Below are 17755 nucleotides of genomic sequence, written 5' to 3' on the forward strand. Positions count from 1 at the left end.
CCACGGCGGGGCGGGGCACCCCGGGGTGGCGCGAGGAATCGATTCCCCTTCACGATTGGGACACACGAGTGAAAGGAATCGATTCCCCTTCACGATTGGGACACACGAGTGAAGGGAATCGATTCCTTCACGATTGGGACACACGAGTGAAGAGAATCGATTCCTTAACGATTGCTACCGATTTTTTTTTTGTTCGCTCGCGGTAATCGTTGCCGCGTTAACCGGTTACTGTGCTTGGAAATCGATAGCGTATCCTGGATACGTATTAGGTACACAAGACTGCCCAACGCGTGCATCCGATACCGCTGTGGACTAAAAATGTATCATAATAGGCGACGTTTCGGACAATGACCCGATATTCAAATCGCACAATGTTTGTACGTACTAAGTAGAACGGCTATTTCCTTAAACGTCGCCTGTTTTGCATAATGTGCTCCTTTTATGGCCACAACGCGATTTGACGGAATGTGTTGAGTTGTTAATTTAACTAAACCCCACCCCCCCTCGCCCCCCCCCCACTCACACCCCGCCCCTCCTCACCCCCCCCCCACTCACACCCCCCCACTCATACCCCACCCCTCCTAACCCCCCCCACTCACACCCCGCCCCTCACACCAAGCCCCTCCTCACCCCTTTCCCGAATCACACCCGCCCCTTCCTCGCCCCTCCCCTCATACCCGCCCCCTCTTAAACCCCCACTCACCCCCCGCCCCTTACTCCCTCCCCACCCCACTCACACCCTTCCTCACCCCACCCCCACTCACCCCCCGCTCCCACCTCACTCTCCCCCAACTAACACCCCGCCCCTTCCTCACCACCAACCCCCTCGTCACCCCTCTACCTCACACCCCCCCCCTCCTCACCCCCCCCTCACCCCCCCATCCACTCACACCCCGCCCCTTCCCACTCCCCCTCACACCCCGCCCCTCCTCACCCCCCCCTCACCCCCCCTCCTCACCCCCCCACCCACTCACACCCCGCCCCCCTCACCCCCCCACCCACTCACACCCCGCCCCTCCTCACCCTCCCCCCCACTCACACCCCCCCACTCACACCCCCCCCCTGCTCACCCTCCCCACCCACTCACACCCCCCCACTCACACCCCGCCCCTCCCCCCTTTTCTTCCAGCCTCTATTACCACACGCGTCTTGCCAAATCAAAGCATGTTTTACCTCGAGATGTATTTTTGTGTAATGCAATAAACATTTGCCTTAGATTTAAGACTATTACGGAGACAGGATTGTTTTAATAAGATTATATTTAGTGCACGAGATTTGAGTTGGCTGATTTCGGGAATATTAACTACAGGACTTAAAAAAAAAACATATTTTGGTTATCCTGCCTTGGTGTTTTCTCACGTGGCAGCACACCAGAGAGGAGGATTCAATCTCCAAGGTCCGCACATATGGGTTATCGATCCCACTTGTTGTGCTGCCCTCTCGTGGCCATCTCGCCCCAGCAGCGATTTGAGGTTTCACGAACACTGAGTGATGACCCAACTTTGGCCTCCAACGTGCAGTGTTAGAGCCATGCTGCCACAGCCAAACGCAGCATTTGTCCCTTTAACTTCGAACCGGTGTAGATGTTAAAGTGGAGATTAAAACACATCACGGGTGTTTTGTGCAACAGGTTTATTTTATCTCAAAATCCGGGGAAACGTAAGAGACGCAGTTAACGTGTCGCACAGAATAAGGCATGCGACCTCAACTTGCCGTATCAACTGCCACATGGACACCACGGCTCACCAGCCAAAACCCATTGCTGGATGAAGACCTCCCCTGGACATTCCCGTCTTTCACCATCCTCTGCGATGCAAGAATCCATCCACAGCACTCCCAACTTTAGCATAGACTTGAGACGTGAGGCTTTCTTGAATACATTCTAATTCGTGTTGTTACTTGACTGGATTGGCACGTTCCCTTGGTGGGTCGTCATTCCCCGGTCGCATTAACTCGTCAGGGTATTAATAAACTGCATTTTCCAACCGTGCACATCAAGACTTTAGGAGTCTGCGGGTCTCTCTCTGCCTTTGTGCTCTGGGCGTTGTAATGATACTCAGCAAGGGGCCATCCATTTAGTACGTACACATGGAGGGGGTTCACCCAAATGCGTAGCTTGCGTATGGGGGGGGGGGGTGAAGCCTCGATAATAATGTCTACATTGGCCTTCAAATGAGTTAAGATAGTCCGGCGGTGGACTAGGTTTGCTTAAACACGTTAATATTATTAATCTTTCATCGTTTCTGCGTGGATTAAATATCGGCCGTTCTATAGGATCCGGGGGGGGGGGGTGTAAGAAGTCCGCGTGTGTACAGGGAGGGGGGGGGGGTCAAGTTGACAGATTGTGTACCTACTAAATGGATGACCCCTAAGTGTCTGTGAATGGGCATCGTCGACAGCGCGAAAGAAGTTCAACATACATACATCACCTACAAAAACACAGTAACAGCACTTGAGTTTTAAACTTAAACAGTTTGTAAAAAAACCTATGTTTAGATGTAAAGTTGGTGGTAAAAAAATATCCATTACATACATTACAGTACAAAGACGTATGCTCATGTGGGCTTCTGCCACACGGAAAATGTCAGGATTAATTCCAACACATGTTTTCGCTTGGGTGGCAGGGAGAGGCACCAACATGCACTCTGACCACAGGCAGGAGAGTCGTAATGCACATCACGTTTTCACGTTATCGGCATTTAAGCCCAGAGGGGCACATGTGATCCAACTAGTTGCTGTACAGTGGACAACTGGAATATTCAAATAGAACTTGTCGTTGATATGTTAACATGTCTTGCCTTTTGTACTGAGTATCGGTAGACAAATTTGATGTTCTACACTATAGGATAGCATATGAATGTTATGGGTCAATTGATACTTGTGAAAGCTCAACGCTGGGTAACTGAAATTAGAAAATGACACCAACGTTGCAGATTCCCATTTATATTTTCAAAGAACATTGTTCAAGTGTTTAAGGACTATTCCACAAGATACTAATGAAGGCAGCTGGCCAGCTCGTTATTATATTAAGAGCATGTTACAAAATAACTTTATTTTGTTTTACAATATTCCTTTAGGTACCACAATCGGCATAACCTCTGAAGATATACTGCATACATTTCAGTAGTTTCTCAACAAGCTTGTATGTAATGGATTTAACTGGAGACAAAAAACTCCATTACCGAACTCAGCGATTTCAGTGCCTTCTGATACGGAGTTATGCATTTTATGTCAACACGATTTCAACGATGGCCATACCTTGCAGTTTAAAATTGTGCACAATGGTTGGGTTTCTCTAAGTAGTGTACAGTATTTTGGATGTCAGTAATCAAATTGAGCAATGTCCAAAAACAATGTAATCAAAATGCAATGCCTAAAGTACACTCCTAAAGTATAATTTCCACATACAGCCATTTTTGCAGCACACTTTATTCAAAATTAAATACAGGCGCGGCCATCGAATTTGTACATGCAAACAAAGCCTGATGAAGCATCCGAGGAGCTTTTATTGTTTTAATAAAGACAGCACGTAAAGAACACATACACAGCCAGCGAGAGAAACATTTTTTTTCAAGCAAGCTTGGGAAGAAATGTTAACATCTAAGAAACTATTTACAAACTTTAAAGTAATTTCAAATTGCAAAAATCACAAAACACTAGATCATGTTTGGGAAACTGTCCTTACAAGTATTTGACAAGGTCAGTATTTAACCTCAAATATGCTGCAAAAGGGGATTGTTATGCATGACCGGCATACATTACTGTTATTATCCTAATTCCTAAAAATAGCTATTGTCATCCTTAATAGCTGCTTGTCACTCAGGTAAAGATGGTCATTAAGGTGTTGTGCATCAAAATTATTTCATTTCGTGCAAATGCATTTGGATATTTCTTTGAGATAAACAAATGTAATCCGGTGCTTGTATAGTAAGGCCCACTGCTTAATTATAAACATCAGGAAAACAGTGTTCAAAGATAGTGTAGATCTAATTGGTGAATTAGCATACAATCAGCATTTCCGTTAACATGTTGTTGAATAATTGTAATAAATAAAAACTAAAGAAAGCAACAGCCAAAAAAAGTTTAAAATAATTTCCACTGTACATTAAATATATTAAAATATTTGCAAGCAGCTGGAGGATCAAGTGGATGGCAGGGGTTTAACTGCATTATTCCAGTTGCAAAATACTGGCCTGTGTCTGTAGCTCTGCCATTTGGCACCATGTAGGTTCATCATTCTTTTGGGGTTAAAACATAACACCACATCACAAGAAACCTATCAATTTAATGCATATGTGCCATGCCCAGAGATATCAATATGCTAATCATTCTGCACCATTTGTCAGTGATTTACCTACATGGATGGATTTCGAAATTGAAAAGTACATGCGACATTTGTTTTTTTTAACCAGGGATGTAAAGGATGGATACATTGACAATTTTCGTGTTGATGCAATACCTGCACATTTCTGTCCATTGACTCGTTATTTTAGAAGGCAAGCGAGCGAATGCTGAGTGCGTGATCCGTGAAAACGTTAACTGAGTGACATAATGTGGTAAGGAGATAATTGGAGCGTGCCAGGCTGTTGAGATGCGGGGGGGGGGGGGGGGGGTTGGAGGTCTCTGATAGGGAAGAGTAGGGAGGTAGAGTGTGGGAGGAAGAGCAGGGAATAGGAGGTAGAGAGGTAGGGTACAGCAGTGTACATAATAAAGAGGACGGGGCAGGGGGAGGAGGTTGTTGAGGGGAATGGTTGGGGTTTGGGTAGGGTGTGGTCGCCTTAATACTCGTCCTGCTCATCGGGGCCTTGCTGGTCATCAAGAACCTCATCCTCAGGTGGGGCGAAGCCATCCTGCACAAACAAACAACAAGTTTCGTTAATGTCACTGTGTAAAATGCAAAAATACCAAACAAAACCCCAAAGTGCAGTAACAATAAACAGAACATTATATTTTGAAACGGACTTAATTATTACATTTCAATCAACGACAACATTGCTTTTAAACAACGGTCTTACAATTACATCTGAAACACCACATGCAGTTTTATTTCCCAGCCAAGCCCCGTTGCAGTACATGCACGCATGAATGAATGGCTGTTAAAAGCTTTTCAATGTACTGTGCTCTCAATGGTGAATAGAGTAGAATTCTTTCAGAGCACTCAGGGTAGCCAAAATGCTAAAAATTAAGTAAAAAATAACAAAGCCTGATTGCGTTGTAACATAGTTGGCTACCTTCCATTAAGCTAAAGCACATCACATGTATGAATGACGTTAAGTGGGTTTTGCGGGGGTATAAGTGCTTGGCAATGTGCATTAAAAGAAACCTTCTCACTTTTACCTCTGTGGCATAGAGGACATCAAGGACTTTCTGCAAAACTGGGTCAGTGTCGTTCTCATGCTCTTGGCAGATGAGTTCAATGTCACGCAGCTTTCCAAAGTAGAAGTCCCTCTCCTTTTCCAACCCATCCACTGTTACCTTCAGCTCCAAAAGCTGGAAAGTCGTGAAAATACAAGGCAAGTAAACCCAATTTCACGCGTTCAGGTTTTATATGATAAAATGCTACTACATTAAAAAACGATATCACACATTGGAGATATATATTTTTTGCATGTGCCACGTGGAAAGCAAAATATGCAAGTGTTACATTTCATATATAATCAAATAAAAACCTACCATTGTCATGATAAGCACAACGGCCATTTACAAGAAACAGATGTGAACAAAGTAGTATGAACACAATCATAAATTAATCACCAAAGCATATTACTGCAGGAAAAGTTTGTAAAACATTTTATACTTGTGTACTGAGCGATTTCCGCGACACGTTGTGTAGAGGGTACTTCTTCTGTATTACTCACACTGGGCACAACACAGGCCAACACTTATTCTTACTCACACCGAGTACAACACTAGATATTAACGTCTCTACTGGCTACACACAGCCGATCACTCGGCGTGGTCCCATCGCCCTCACTCAGCTACACCGCTGGCTGGCGGCGTGACGATGACGGCGATGGAAACCACGCAAGAGATCTTCCACGTGGCCGGACGATGGAGAGAGATGTCGTCGAGCAGCGACGCAGCCAGGACCCAAGACCCCACACACGAGCCCCGAGCCCGCTCCCCCTTATATCCCCCCAGGCGTGGCTAAGTCCCGCCTCTGGCCACGGACTCTCGTGGAACCTTCAAACAGGTTCTCGGAGTATCTCGGCTAGCCCCACCTTATACCTTTGTCCCAGATACAACTCCTTCTCTGATTAGTTGTTACTTAACCGAGCCCAGACCCGTGGTTCCCCTTCCAGGCCAGCAGGTGTCACCCTGTCATTACACTTGTTACAGAAAAGCAACTAAGTGGTTCCTATTCTTGGTTCTTTCGCTAAAGTCATGTAGACTTTACCGAAAGAACCAAGAATATGAATCCCTGCAGTCGCGAAAGCTTGAAATCAAAATTTAAGTGGTTCCTGTCAACACCTACATAGCTCACCAAAAGTTACCTATATCAGTGACACACACGGTCTCACTAAAAATAGCACGGCAATGTGCATGCACAACAGGCTGATGTTCAAAGCCATGCGTGCCCAAACAGAGCCGAGAGAAGCAACCGCAATAGACAACCTGCAAAATAACTTGTCACAAGAGGTGTGCAAAGTTCCATCCTGGCAGTCTCAAACTAAATAATTGAGATCAGCACCGCACAACAGATACGTTGTAGTAAAAGCTGCATCTCAATACACCCAAAGGAGACGGCACAACTTGCTCGAAATCACATGAAATCGATACAAAAAGATCCCCCCCCCTCCCTCTAATACAGCCCCACACGCCTTTCCTCCCTCATTCAGGTGACTGCTAACCTGCTGGTTCAGTTCGTAGACCTGTGCTTCAGCATCCCCAGACCAGTTCTTTGCAATGTTCTTCCGGGCAGCTGGTGATGTCGTAGGGAGGCGGCCAGGTGGTGGCATGGGCTTCTGTGGCTGTGCCATCCGTTGAGGCACTGTCCAGCACAAACACACACATGTGCAAAAGGAACACTTGAGAACACGTTTCAAAATGTAAAAAAATGCTTAGAACAAGCGTCAACGTAAAATTAACCCAAGTGGATCCACTATTTTTGATCTTTCTATATATACCCACACACACACAAGAATCATACTGATATGGTTGGTTCCATCTTGCTCAGATGTATAGATTTTGAATTAATAAGAGCACCAGCGTGGGTTATTCTGCACGAACAAGAAGACACCGTGCGCCACGTGTTGAAGAAAAAAAAACATGAAGTGGTTACGACAGTGCACACGGACATCACCAAGAGCATTGCGGAGCACATTTGTTAAAGGCTGCCACAACAGTAAGAACAGCAATGAAGCTATGCAAGTTGTGCATACTAGAAGCCATAAGAGAAATAAAAGCCACGATGCCCCCTTTTCTTGTAAGCAACATGATTTTACCATTAAGGAGTCAAGTGGCTTTTGCAGATCGATGAGCTGAGGATAAAACACACCATTAATGGTCTTTTGTCTTGAAAATATAAAAAACAGAGATGCTCCCACTGGTTAGCGAACATGAAAAACACATTTCAAACAAACAGATTTGCACTCTTAATATCAAATCATATAATACACCAAATACTGAAATACACCACCTACCAACTGAACATGTTTTTGGTTAAAGCGTTCCTTCTCAAACAGGCCAAGCCTACAGCAGGATGGAAGCTATCGCCGTGCTTACCAGCTGTGATGATTCTTTTCTGTTTGGTGAAAGATTGATGCTCGCCAGGGTTGGGAGGGGGTCCTGCCTCCTGTCCCTGCCTAGCCAAAATGGGATCGTATTCTTTCCCATCGTAATTTGCATCAAAGAACTTCTTGAACCACTGCACAAATTCAAAGTTGTCCTGGAATTTTCCCTTCACCAGCCTGTCCACTGCAATGATCTGCAAGATGGAAAATGGGACATGATGTCATAAATTGGATCTATAAAAATGTACACATGTTAGAATGTAATTTGGGACTGAATGTAAAATGATTATATCGAGTTTGGAAATATTTATTTAACAAACGACTTTCATGACAACAAAAAACTAACTGAATATTCCATGATAGAATTAACCACAAGATGGTAAAAGTGAACACACTTTAAAAAAGTATGCGGTCACAAATCTTAAGACATGTAATGTACCAGGTTCAGCAGAGAAGATTTGCTTTTACAGCACATGTGATGGTCACAAAGGTTGAATCAATGATAAGAACAAAAACATCCTCAAGAATACTGCACTTTACATCACATAAGGCTGTCTGAGGGTTTAAACTCCAAATGCAAATGCTCTTAAGACTGAAAATTCATAATTATAGTTTCCACTGAGATTTAAAATATAAATATATTGTTTATAGCACTTTAGCAATCTTCTGCTGGACACAGACCATCATGAGCCGTGTCAGTCATGGAGGTTCCTTGGCTAAAGTCCGCCATACTGGTCAGTGCAGAGGTTGTTGTGGGTGTGGGGGTCCAGGTATGGTTCACATTATTCACCATTCATGTTAGCCATGATTAATAGTGCAGAGCACGCAAAGCACTGCTCCTCTGAAAGATTACTGTTCGGATAAATGCTGAAGAGTATGTTAACAATAACGTGATACTACATAGTCTGTTCGTACTTCTTACCTTGTCAACACTCATCTTTTTGAACGATGCTTGTAAAACTTTAAAATTATGGATGTACTCGTGTTCAAGTTTGGCTTGGAATTTTACTTTTTTCAAAATAATGCATCCTGGGAAGAGCATATCCATAAACTGGCAATATGCAACTCCTGCAAAATAAAAGGCTCACATATGATGACATCAACAGCTGTAACACTCAATAATAAAGATGTCCTTCACTCGCACACAAATTGAAAGTTATACACCATTCATAATAAACATTTTTGGGTTAGTCAGTTTAACACGTAGGCTTTCGCGACCATCGGGCAATTCTGGCGAATTGCCCGATGATGCTGGTTGCAATTACCAGCGAAACGTCGTACTCAAATTGTAAATGTTGTTGCTTCAACACACCGGTGGGCTAAAGCAGTGAACTATTTGTCTTTGTCAACGTGACACATTTTTACTGATTGGCCGTGTCGGGTGGTGGAGGGTTACGACACATTTATAAATAAACGCGATCTAAACCCAAAAATCGTTGATTATGAATTTTTGGGTTAGATCGCGTTATTTATAAATGTGTCGTAACCCTCCACCACCCGACACGGCCAATCAGCAACACAATGTCAGATTTCCCCTCATTTCCAACGTGTTCCTGAGTAGGACCTCAACTGAATTTCACTGAACATGACGACACTAAGCTTTCACAAACTTTACTGGAATAAAAATGGCACACACAGATACTTTGTTGCTGACAATTGATGCAAACGAAAAATATTCCTATAAGCAGCTTAACCTCTACTAGGCGCTTTGCCAAAAAGTATGTTCTGAACACTGGCACTGTGGAAAATGTTAATAATGGATTAATTAATCATTCACAATAAACCAATTATAGTTGACCAGCAGAGACAGTTGGACAGCAGAACTTCAGCACTAGTTTACTCGAACACTTTCCCTGCTCACCTGAACAGAGCTGTTCCACCTTGGCGTAAGGAAGGGCCAAAGAGTCATTGATCCATGCCAGCATGTCATGTCGGCTCAGGTTATCGCTGGTCACAGACGTTGAGTACACATTTACAGCCATGTTTCACCTCTTCATGAATGAAAAAAAATGTGTAAGGGAGCGAAGGAGGAAAAAAACCGACCTCAAGCTTTAATTAACACAACAAAGCAAAATGACACTTTCACTTCTGATGTACTGTACGTGGTTACCACACACTGGTTATTGGAATTAGCGCTGTAAGGAATGACAACCAGCTAAAAAGTTTCACACGCGCATTTGCTTACAACCAGATTTTCCGCAACCATTTTTGGATGGCTCCCAGAAGCCCTCCATTATATTGACTTTAATCCTCCAAAAATCTCTCAGCTGCATTTACAGCAGGCGGTTCCAAAAAAATAACCAATGGCACTGCCACCCAACGCCCATGGATTTTTTTTCATAAACTTTTATTTTTAATCATTGAAGGCTTTTATGTAACAATTTACGTGACGATCAAGTCATTATAATATATCCGCTGAACACTTAATATAAACAGTTAGGTCTGCTTGCTTACATGTAAAATTTGGGGGTGGGGGGGAAGGTTACACATTTGCAGTGTCAATAATCTTCCCAAACCGTAACATCATGATTCTACGTAAAATAGATTTTAAATAAAACATTGTCAAATTATGAAGTGGTTTAATAAGTTAAAATAACCCATTAGTACAGCCCAATATAATGTGAAAATGCACACAAAAGCGAAAATATGTAATCTTACTTGTACAACTATGACATGAGTGAATTAAGCAAGCTTCCCCACATGCTACAATCGGCCTAATGCTTGCATATCCACAATAAACTGTCAGGTTCAGTGGATTTTCTGTAAATGCAGCAGCTTTTACAATCAACATAAAATATGGATTATAGAAAAAAATTCCAATATATTTGCTGAATGTAGGATTGATTTGCAATATAAACTTCTGAATGTAAGACTCCAAACACCCTGTATCAGCCATGTTCATTATTTGACCATACTTCACCACGCTGGTCAGTGCGGGTTGAAGGTGGGGCCGGCAAGACTAGTTCAGATGCCTCTTGTCACCGATGCTAGTCGTGGCTGGGAATCAAACTCAGGTCGCTGTATTAATGTGCCACTGAATCCCACCACCATTACATGAACCAATAACATGCAAGGCAGCCAACATACTTTCAATAGTATTCTGGAAACAGTGGGTTTTTGCCATTCAATCTACGTGGGTGCATACCCCAAACGGACTAACTAACAGCTGCGTTATATCATTATTGCTACATAAACAGTTGGGGTGCGCTTCAACGAAACCGCAGTGCACAAAACCCAAAGAACAAAAAACGAGTCGAGATAAAATATACAATCTAGATTTGAAGCTTTCGTGACTGCAGGAATCCATACTCTTTGGTTCTTTCGGTAAAAGTCACGTAGGTATAAAATAAAACACACAACATAGTGCAATATAGTTCTAGAAGGAACTCGTGAACTCCAAACCGTGCACATTCCTGCGCAGTGCTGCAATGCTGCACATTACACAAGCCATCATTACAAGCGACAGCCAATAAAACCAGTGAGCTAGACGCGTTCGTCGTCAGTGTTTAACGATTCACCTCACCCTTCTCGCCCCAGTTACGATTCCGGGCAACGCATTCGTTGTGAGTAGAGGGCTGTAAGATGAGCGAGAATACGTCCCTATGGGCTTGGTACTGCAGTAAACACCGTTTACGACGTACTGGCTGGCACGAAGAGTATTGAAACTCAGTCCTTCTTAGTCCAGAGCAGTTAAACATTTCGGAATCCATCTTAAAGGAATGGATAAACCACCCAAGCCTAAAAAGCCATGTCCAGATACTTGCTTAATCCATCCCAGTTCAACACTGCAAAAGTCTGCTTGTATATAAATCATCCTCGATCACACAGACCCAGCCCATTTATGGTTAAACCATTTTAACGCGCACCAATCAATGCCAATTTACATTTAAACCACCAACCGCATAAACCCCACCCATATCTAATTAAACCATTCCAACGCACATTTGTAGTTAAACAATTCCGATAAAAAAACGTATTTCTGTTCAAACCATTCAAACCCTGTCCATCCCTGCTTACACATACATAACCACCAAACCCTACCCACAAACACTAGACCCCTAACCCGCACCAACCCTCCCCCATACGTGCTTAAACCACCCTAGGCCACCACAAGGCCAGGTCAAAACACCATGCCAACCGATACCAGTCCTGGCGACGTCAACCCCGCCCAACAACAATCGCAACTCCCCACACAGCAACCACCGGCGCCGATGCAAATCTCGCATCGCCACGAAACCAAGATGATTACATCAGCCCAATACATCTGTAGGTAGAGCGGAAAGACACATTCCCCCGCTACGGTTAAACCAGACAAGCAGCAGCACCCACTACTTGTCCGGGCCGGGCGAGAGCGACCCAACCGGGCCGTGATCCAGGAAAGAACGAGGAGTCCCGCACTCCGCTAGGCCAACGTTCGTTATTTCACCACAAACGCCGCGTACGACAAGGCTGGCGATGCTCGCACGTTCTTCTCACCCGAGACAGCGGTTTAAGCGACACTATGACAAGGAGGAGTCGATGATTCCCGTCGAGGCGTGCACGATAAACGCGGAGCGCAGTGCGAGACGGCGCGCACACTGAAGCCGTCCAGCCTCTCACTCAATGTCGCAGTCCGCACAGGCAGCGCGTCCCTCCGCGCCCTCTTTGCGATTGGTCCACAGCGCTGCGCATGACCACCCTCGACAACCAATGGCATCGCGCGCACGGCTAGTCCTCACTACGAAATCTGTGACGCGAGGGGCGGGGTGCGAGGGGGGGGCGGGGTGCGAGGGGCGGGGTTTGATGGGCAAGGGAGGGGGGGTTGGGGGTGGATTGGGCTCATGACCTGGGTTGCCACCTGCCCGGGTTAATCCGGATAGTCCGAGATTTGTCACGTGTTTGGGTGGCGATAATTAATTTGTGCCGTAGACTCGTGGCATTGTGTTGAACTTCATTGCAGTACACTGCGCAGTTTTGATAGACCGAAGTTGAGTAAGAAATATGTGCGAGTTTGGGCTAAGGAAAAGGTGTCAACCCTACTCAACCCTTGATTGCCATTTCTACATGCACAATGTATGCAAATTTAATGGCGATAACATTCTCATGTAACATATGGGGGAATGGCATAAACAAAACTATACAAATAAGACGATGCAATGGAGAAACAGCAGCCGTTCTTATGCCGTGCCATCCTCATGCTATATCATACCTTGGTTCAAATTAACGACGCTCATTTCGCTGAGTTGACGGTATGAGTTGTATTTCGATTTAAAGCTTTCGTGACTGCAGGGATTCATCTTCTTGGTTCTTTCGGTAAAGTCACGTAGAAGGGAAGTAATAAAATAATAAAAATAAAACATAAAATAAAATAATTCTCACGACGTTTCGGCTACAACGCAAGCAGCCGTCTTCAGGTGAAGAATGAGACACTGCCAAGCTAGGAGCTTATATATAAGCTGGGTTGGAGGTGGAAGAGCGCCTTAACAAAAATAATGTGCATATCAAGAGGAATTTAGCATATTGTAATTGGTGGGCCACGAGAAGGCTACTGTCTCTAAACCAAACCACGGACCACACAGCAAACCCGCTGTGGTCTGCGCTCCTTGAATTCGACACGAAACTCTCTCTTTCTGTGTTCACTGCTGAAGCCATCTCGTCGTGGAGAGCAGCATGCCTCGACCTTGGCATTGGGCTCCTGAGTCACATTGCTGCCATGCGCAGACATAGAGTCGAATACCTTGGTTCTTTCGGTAAAGTCACGGAGAAAGAAAATACATGAAATACTAGAATACGACGTTTCGATTGCAACACAGGCAGTCGTCATCAGGTAGAACTAAATTTGTTGTATTGTGTGTCTGTCTCCGTGTCTGTGTTTTGTCTCTCTCTCAAAATCGAAACGTGATATTTTTATTATTTTTTCTATCTACGTGGCTTTACCTAAAGACCCAAACAATATGAATGCCTGCAGTCACGAAAGCTTTAAGTCAACCTTAACACCTCTTGTGTTATTGCCAGAAAGGGTGCCACTTATTCTTATTTCATAATTTTGATACTGGCATCAAGAGTATCCACAGCACATGAGAGAGATATCTAAGACGATATAAAAAACAAGATGTTTCTTTGCTTCTGACAGAACAAACGGCTGGAAATGGTAGCTCGGCGGTCAATCAATCTCAGATCAGAGAAGAACGGTGGTCTGTTATTCGATGGTGAGGGGTCAACTATCCCCAATATTTCCACAAAATGAGGGAAGCTGTTGCCAACATCGGGCTCCAGACAGAACCACCCCGCACCTCCGATGAGCACGGATTGGCTACGTACGGTGTGAAAGAAGTTCAAGATACGTACAAACATCCGAGGTCGTGACGGGTTTATTTCCTCATTCCTGTTGCTCTACGTCCCCCTGTACCGTTCCCGTGCTGCTATAATGCGCACCGATGAGGGTGATATTTGCACATAAAATAAAGACTTGATTGATTGACATCTCGAGCGAGAGATTTAATCATGGCAATGGGAACGAAGCAAAAGTTTCAAAATCTGGAGGTCAATTGACCATTACGCATCGAAACGCATGACACGAGTGCACGAGCATTAAAAATGGTTTATTACATTATTAAGTGCGTATGAAAAAAATGCAAAAAACAAAAGCAAATAAGCAGCCACACTTGTGGATAAGTTAACACAAAAAAACGGTACATTTATTCAAGTCTGTAGCACATCGGGACACTTTGAAACTGCTCACTGTGGAACTTGACCACATAAATATATGTATGCAGGTATGCATGTATTATGTATGCATGTATTATGTATGCATGTATTATGTATGCATGTATATGTATGCATGTATTATGTATGCATGTATTATGTATACATGTATTATGTATGCATATATATGTATGCATGTATTAGTATGCATGTATTATGTATGCATGTATTATGTATGCATGTATTATGTATGCATGCATTATGTAAGCATGTACTATGTATGCATGTATTGTGTATGCATGTACATGTATGCATGTATTATGTATACATGTATTATGTATGCATGTATTATGTATGCATGTATATGTATGCATGTATTATGTATGCATGTATTATGTATGCATGTATTATGTATGCATGTATTATGTATGCAAGTATTATGTCTGCATGTGTTATGTATGCATGTAATATGTATGCATGTATTATGTATGCATGTATTATGTTGCATGTATTATGTATACATGTGCCATATCATGATGCAATGGTACCAAAGCGAGCACAACACAACCGAAACACCGAGGGAGCACTCAAAGAAACCTTCAGGGGAACGCAGATCACCACACGCACCACTACTCGAGATTTATTTTTTTGTTTATCCTAATACGTACTGTAGATTACATCCAAGCAAGGGATTTTATGAGTAGGATGCAGTACAGTTTTATAGAGTGGGACGAGGAATGTTCATCAGGTTACGTGATATTCACAGGGAGCCCACAATTCGTAACTGAAAAGGAAACTATGATGACACTGTCTTCAAAAGGTTGAAATGACATTCGGCGAAAATGAAAACCCATAGAGTTGTATCATTGTCTAGCTTGCTCATACAAACTGCTGTTTTTACAAACTAGAAATTACACTTTGCTAACTTTCAAGTTTACCTCCTTCACAATCACAGAATATTCATCAAAATTATATTATAAGTTGTGCATTGAAATAAAAATCGTTAAAACTTGCTTACGAAAAAAAAACAACTCACCTTAATGAAAATGAGTTTGACACCTTTCGTGGCGTCACCCATATATATGTTGCGTGAAGAAATAAATGCATTTATTAATCGATATACTTTTAAAACAAATGTGGCGATTCATCCTGTGGGCTCCCCATCATATGTTCTCAAACAATTAAATATCAACTTGTACTTTCAATGCACCAAGAAATGCAAACAAATGCACCTCTTCCTATGTCAATATACCACTACAACACACTGCACTTGATTTATTCTGTAAAGCCTATCCGTGGGAGCATACACATGACATCCCTGTGCAAGTACACATGAGGCTACTTTCTAGGTATAAGCACCGGCATTTGCATGGTTCACAACCACACAAAAATAACAATACAGTTTCTTCTTTTATATATATAGATATAAAATAAAAAATAAAATGCTTAAGGGAAAAAAAGAAAATTGTATTGTTAAATAAAAAGATTAAATAAAACACATTACAGCAATTTTTTTATTTTGTAGAAAAATTGTTTTAGCACCAAACGTTGGCTCTGCCCCTGGGTGTGGCATGGCTGAGTCTGTCCCATAAGTTTCCTGTTTAACAGTAAGAGGAACACATATTGCAGAGGAAGGTTGCAAAGCACCAAGATGTATAAAAAATCACGAGTTTGCTGGAAAACATGGTCACTGCTGCACCCGAACATATTGACCTCATTCAGTGAGCGACTCCAAGAAGGTCGTTGCTGGCGTGCCAATGTTTGTCTCAAACTGTTACCTCCGACCTCACGTGCCACTTGCGGAGACCATTTTTTAGCTGTTTGCCCACAGACGAGTGCAGTTATTGAGTCTGTGATCGCTGTCACACCATGCTCTGCTGTTTGCTTCTGTTGAGTAAACTCATGTTATGGTCGCCAGGATTGTCAGTTTTGCACCACATTGCAAGCCACAGTAAATGTGTTTCTTGCAATAACATAGACCACTGAACATTGACCTAGCACTCAGTAGCACCGTGTTTAGGACGCTATGTGTATATACTTGCCTACCGAAGGTATTTAGACTGTGACCGATATAGCTGTTGAGATGGTAGTCCAAACGCTTTTGGCAGGTCGGCATATACACACGTACGACAATTATGTGCATGCCTACAGTGTTGCGTTTGGGGTTTTTGTTTTTGCGTGCGTGCTCGTGTGTGTGCGTGCGTGCGAACGCGTGGTGTGGTGCATGTGTTGTGCACACAGGCGCAGGGGTGCGGATACAGAAGGGTAACAAAGGGGGCACTGCAATCACCGTCTGGAGCAGCCCACCACGAGTGACCACGTCTCCAAAAACGTCGAACCGAGCTGCCACGTGAGAGCGATTCGTGCTTTTTTTTTGACAAATGCCCCAGAAGGCTTTGTGTATCGTACAAAAAAAGGACAAAACGTAAAGCACCATCTCCCTGGTTTAAAACAACAACAAAAAAACAGACGGAGTGTGAAACATCAGCCTCGTGTGGATGTTGACACCAAATAACAAAAAACCCTCTGTTGTAATCATTACGTAATTGAATATTATTATTGTGACAGTTTATTTCTCTTTTTTTCTGCGTTTTCACGCAAGCGGTCAGGATGACTAAAAACATTTTGCCACAGCCCGGAGTGGCATTTTACGGTGAGCTCAGAGAGCAGCAGCCTGCGATGTTCTGTTCTGATATACTGTGTCCTCAGCTAGGCAGAGTTGAAGGCATAGGGAAGGCATCTTCAGTGGTGACATACAGTACAGTATATAGTTATCGCGATCAAAACGACTTCACGCTCTCTCTCTCTCTGTTGTGCAACTGTCCGCAAATACTGAAAACAGCGTATTTATTGCATCTTTGTAGAAAAGATACCAATAACGTCCAGAAAATAAAACAGAATCGGGACGCTTTTATTCGTGCGCCTTGTGATTTCTTTCCTCTTAAATCGACATCACCACTCGTGTGAGGTGAGCAAAACAAAACCGGAGCGATATCATAGTTAATGTTTTCAATCATCCTTGTTGAGAGCACCTTTTCAATATATATGTACAGTAGATTTGAAGGTTGTAGAGATAAATCATCACAGAGGTATTTAATATTGTGCTAGGACTGGATTTAGAGAGATCCCCGATGCATTTGCTCTAACTTCTGCCTGGCAAAGGTTCAATTTTGGCCAATAATTGGGGCAAATGACACAGTGCAAAAGTATTATATCTGCATTAAAAAACAAACTTCATTGGTTGCAGTTATATTGTTACACTATAAAAATTAATGAAACAAAAAAAAAACCCAAGCCACCTTTTTGTGACCGGCAATAAATTACACGTTTATCATATT

At 43.2% G+C, this 17755-nt stretch overlaps 1 protein-coding gene across 1 annotated transcript; it reads right to left on the reverse strand.

The window, feature by feature from the left end:
• Positions 1 to 3411: 3411 nt before the first annotated feature.
• On the reverse strand, positions 3412 to 12369 carry MAPRE3 (microtubule associated protein RP/EB family member 3). Its single transcript, XM_061560620.1, has 7 exons — positions 12210 to 12369; positions 9595 to 9724; positions 8656 to 8801; positions 7726 to 7927; positions 6852 to 6991; positions 5338 to 5490; positions 3412 to 4850 (listed from the first exon to the last, which is right to left on the reverse strand). The coding sequence occupies exons 2-7, from the start codon at positions 9713 to 9715 to the stop codon at positions 4779 to 4781; spliced, it is 834 nt and encodes a 277-aa protein (XP_061416604.1). The 5' UTR covers positions 9716 to 9724; positions 12210 to 12369; the 3' UTR covers positions 3412 to 4778.
• Between the last annotated feature and the right edge of the window lie 5386 nt (positions 12370 to 17755).

Source organism: Lethenteron reissneri, chromosome 26 (assembly GCF_015708825.2).
Source record: "Lethenteron reissneri isolate LAM-NWPU_2019-01 chromosome 26, ASM1570882v1, whole genome shotgun sequence".
NCBI classification, from domain to species: domain Eukaryota; kingdom Metazoa; phylum Chordata; class Hyperoartia; order Petromyzontiformes; family Petromyzontidae; genus Lethenteron; species Lethenteron reissneri.

Bases quoted from the DNA above. Each gene is read 5' to 3' on its own strand.
- MAPRE3 (XM_061560620.1), bottom strand. From the start codon at position 9,715: ATGGCTGTAAATGTGTACTCAACGTCTGTGACCAGCGATAACCTGAGC. The intron at 6,992-7,725 runs GTAAGCACGGCG...TGTGCTGGACAG, and splicing joins GAAAAGAATCATCACAGCTG to TGCCTCAACGGATGGCACAG. The intron at 4,851-5,337 runs GTAAAAGTGAGA...TTGTTTGTGCAG, and splicing joins ATGTCCTCTATGCCACAGAG to GATGGCTTCGCCCCACCTGA.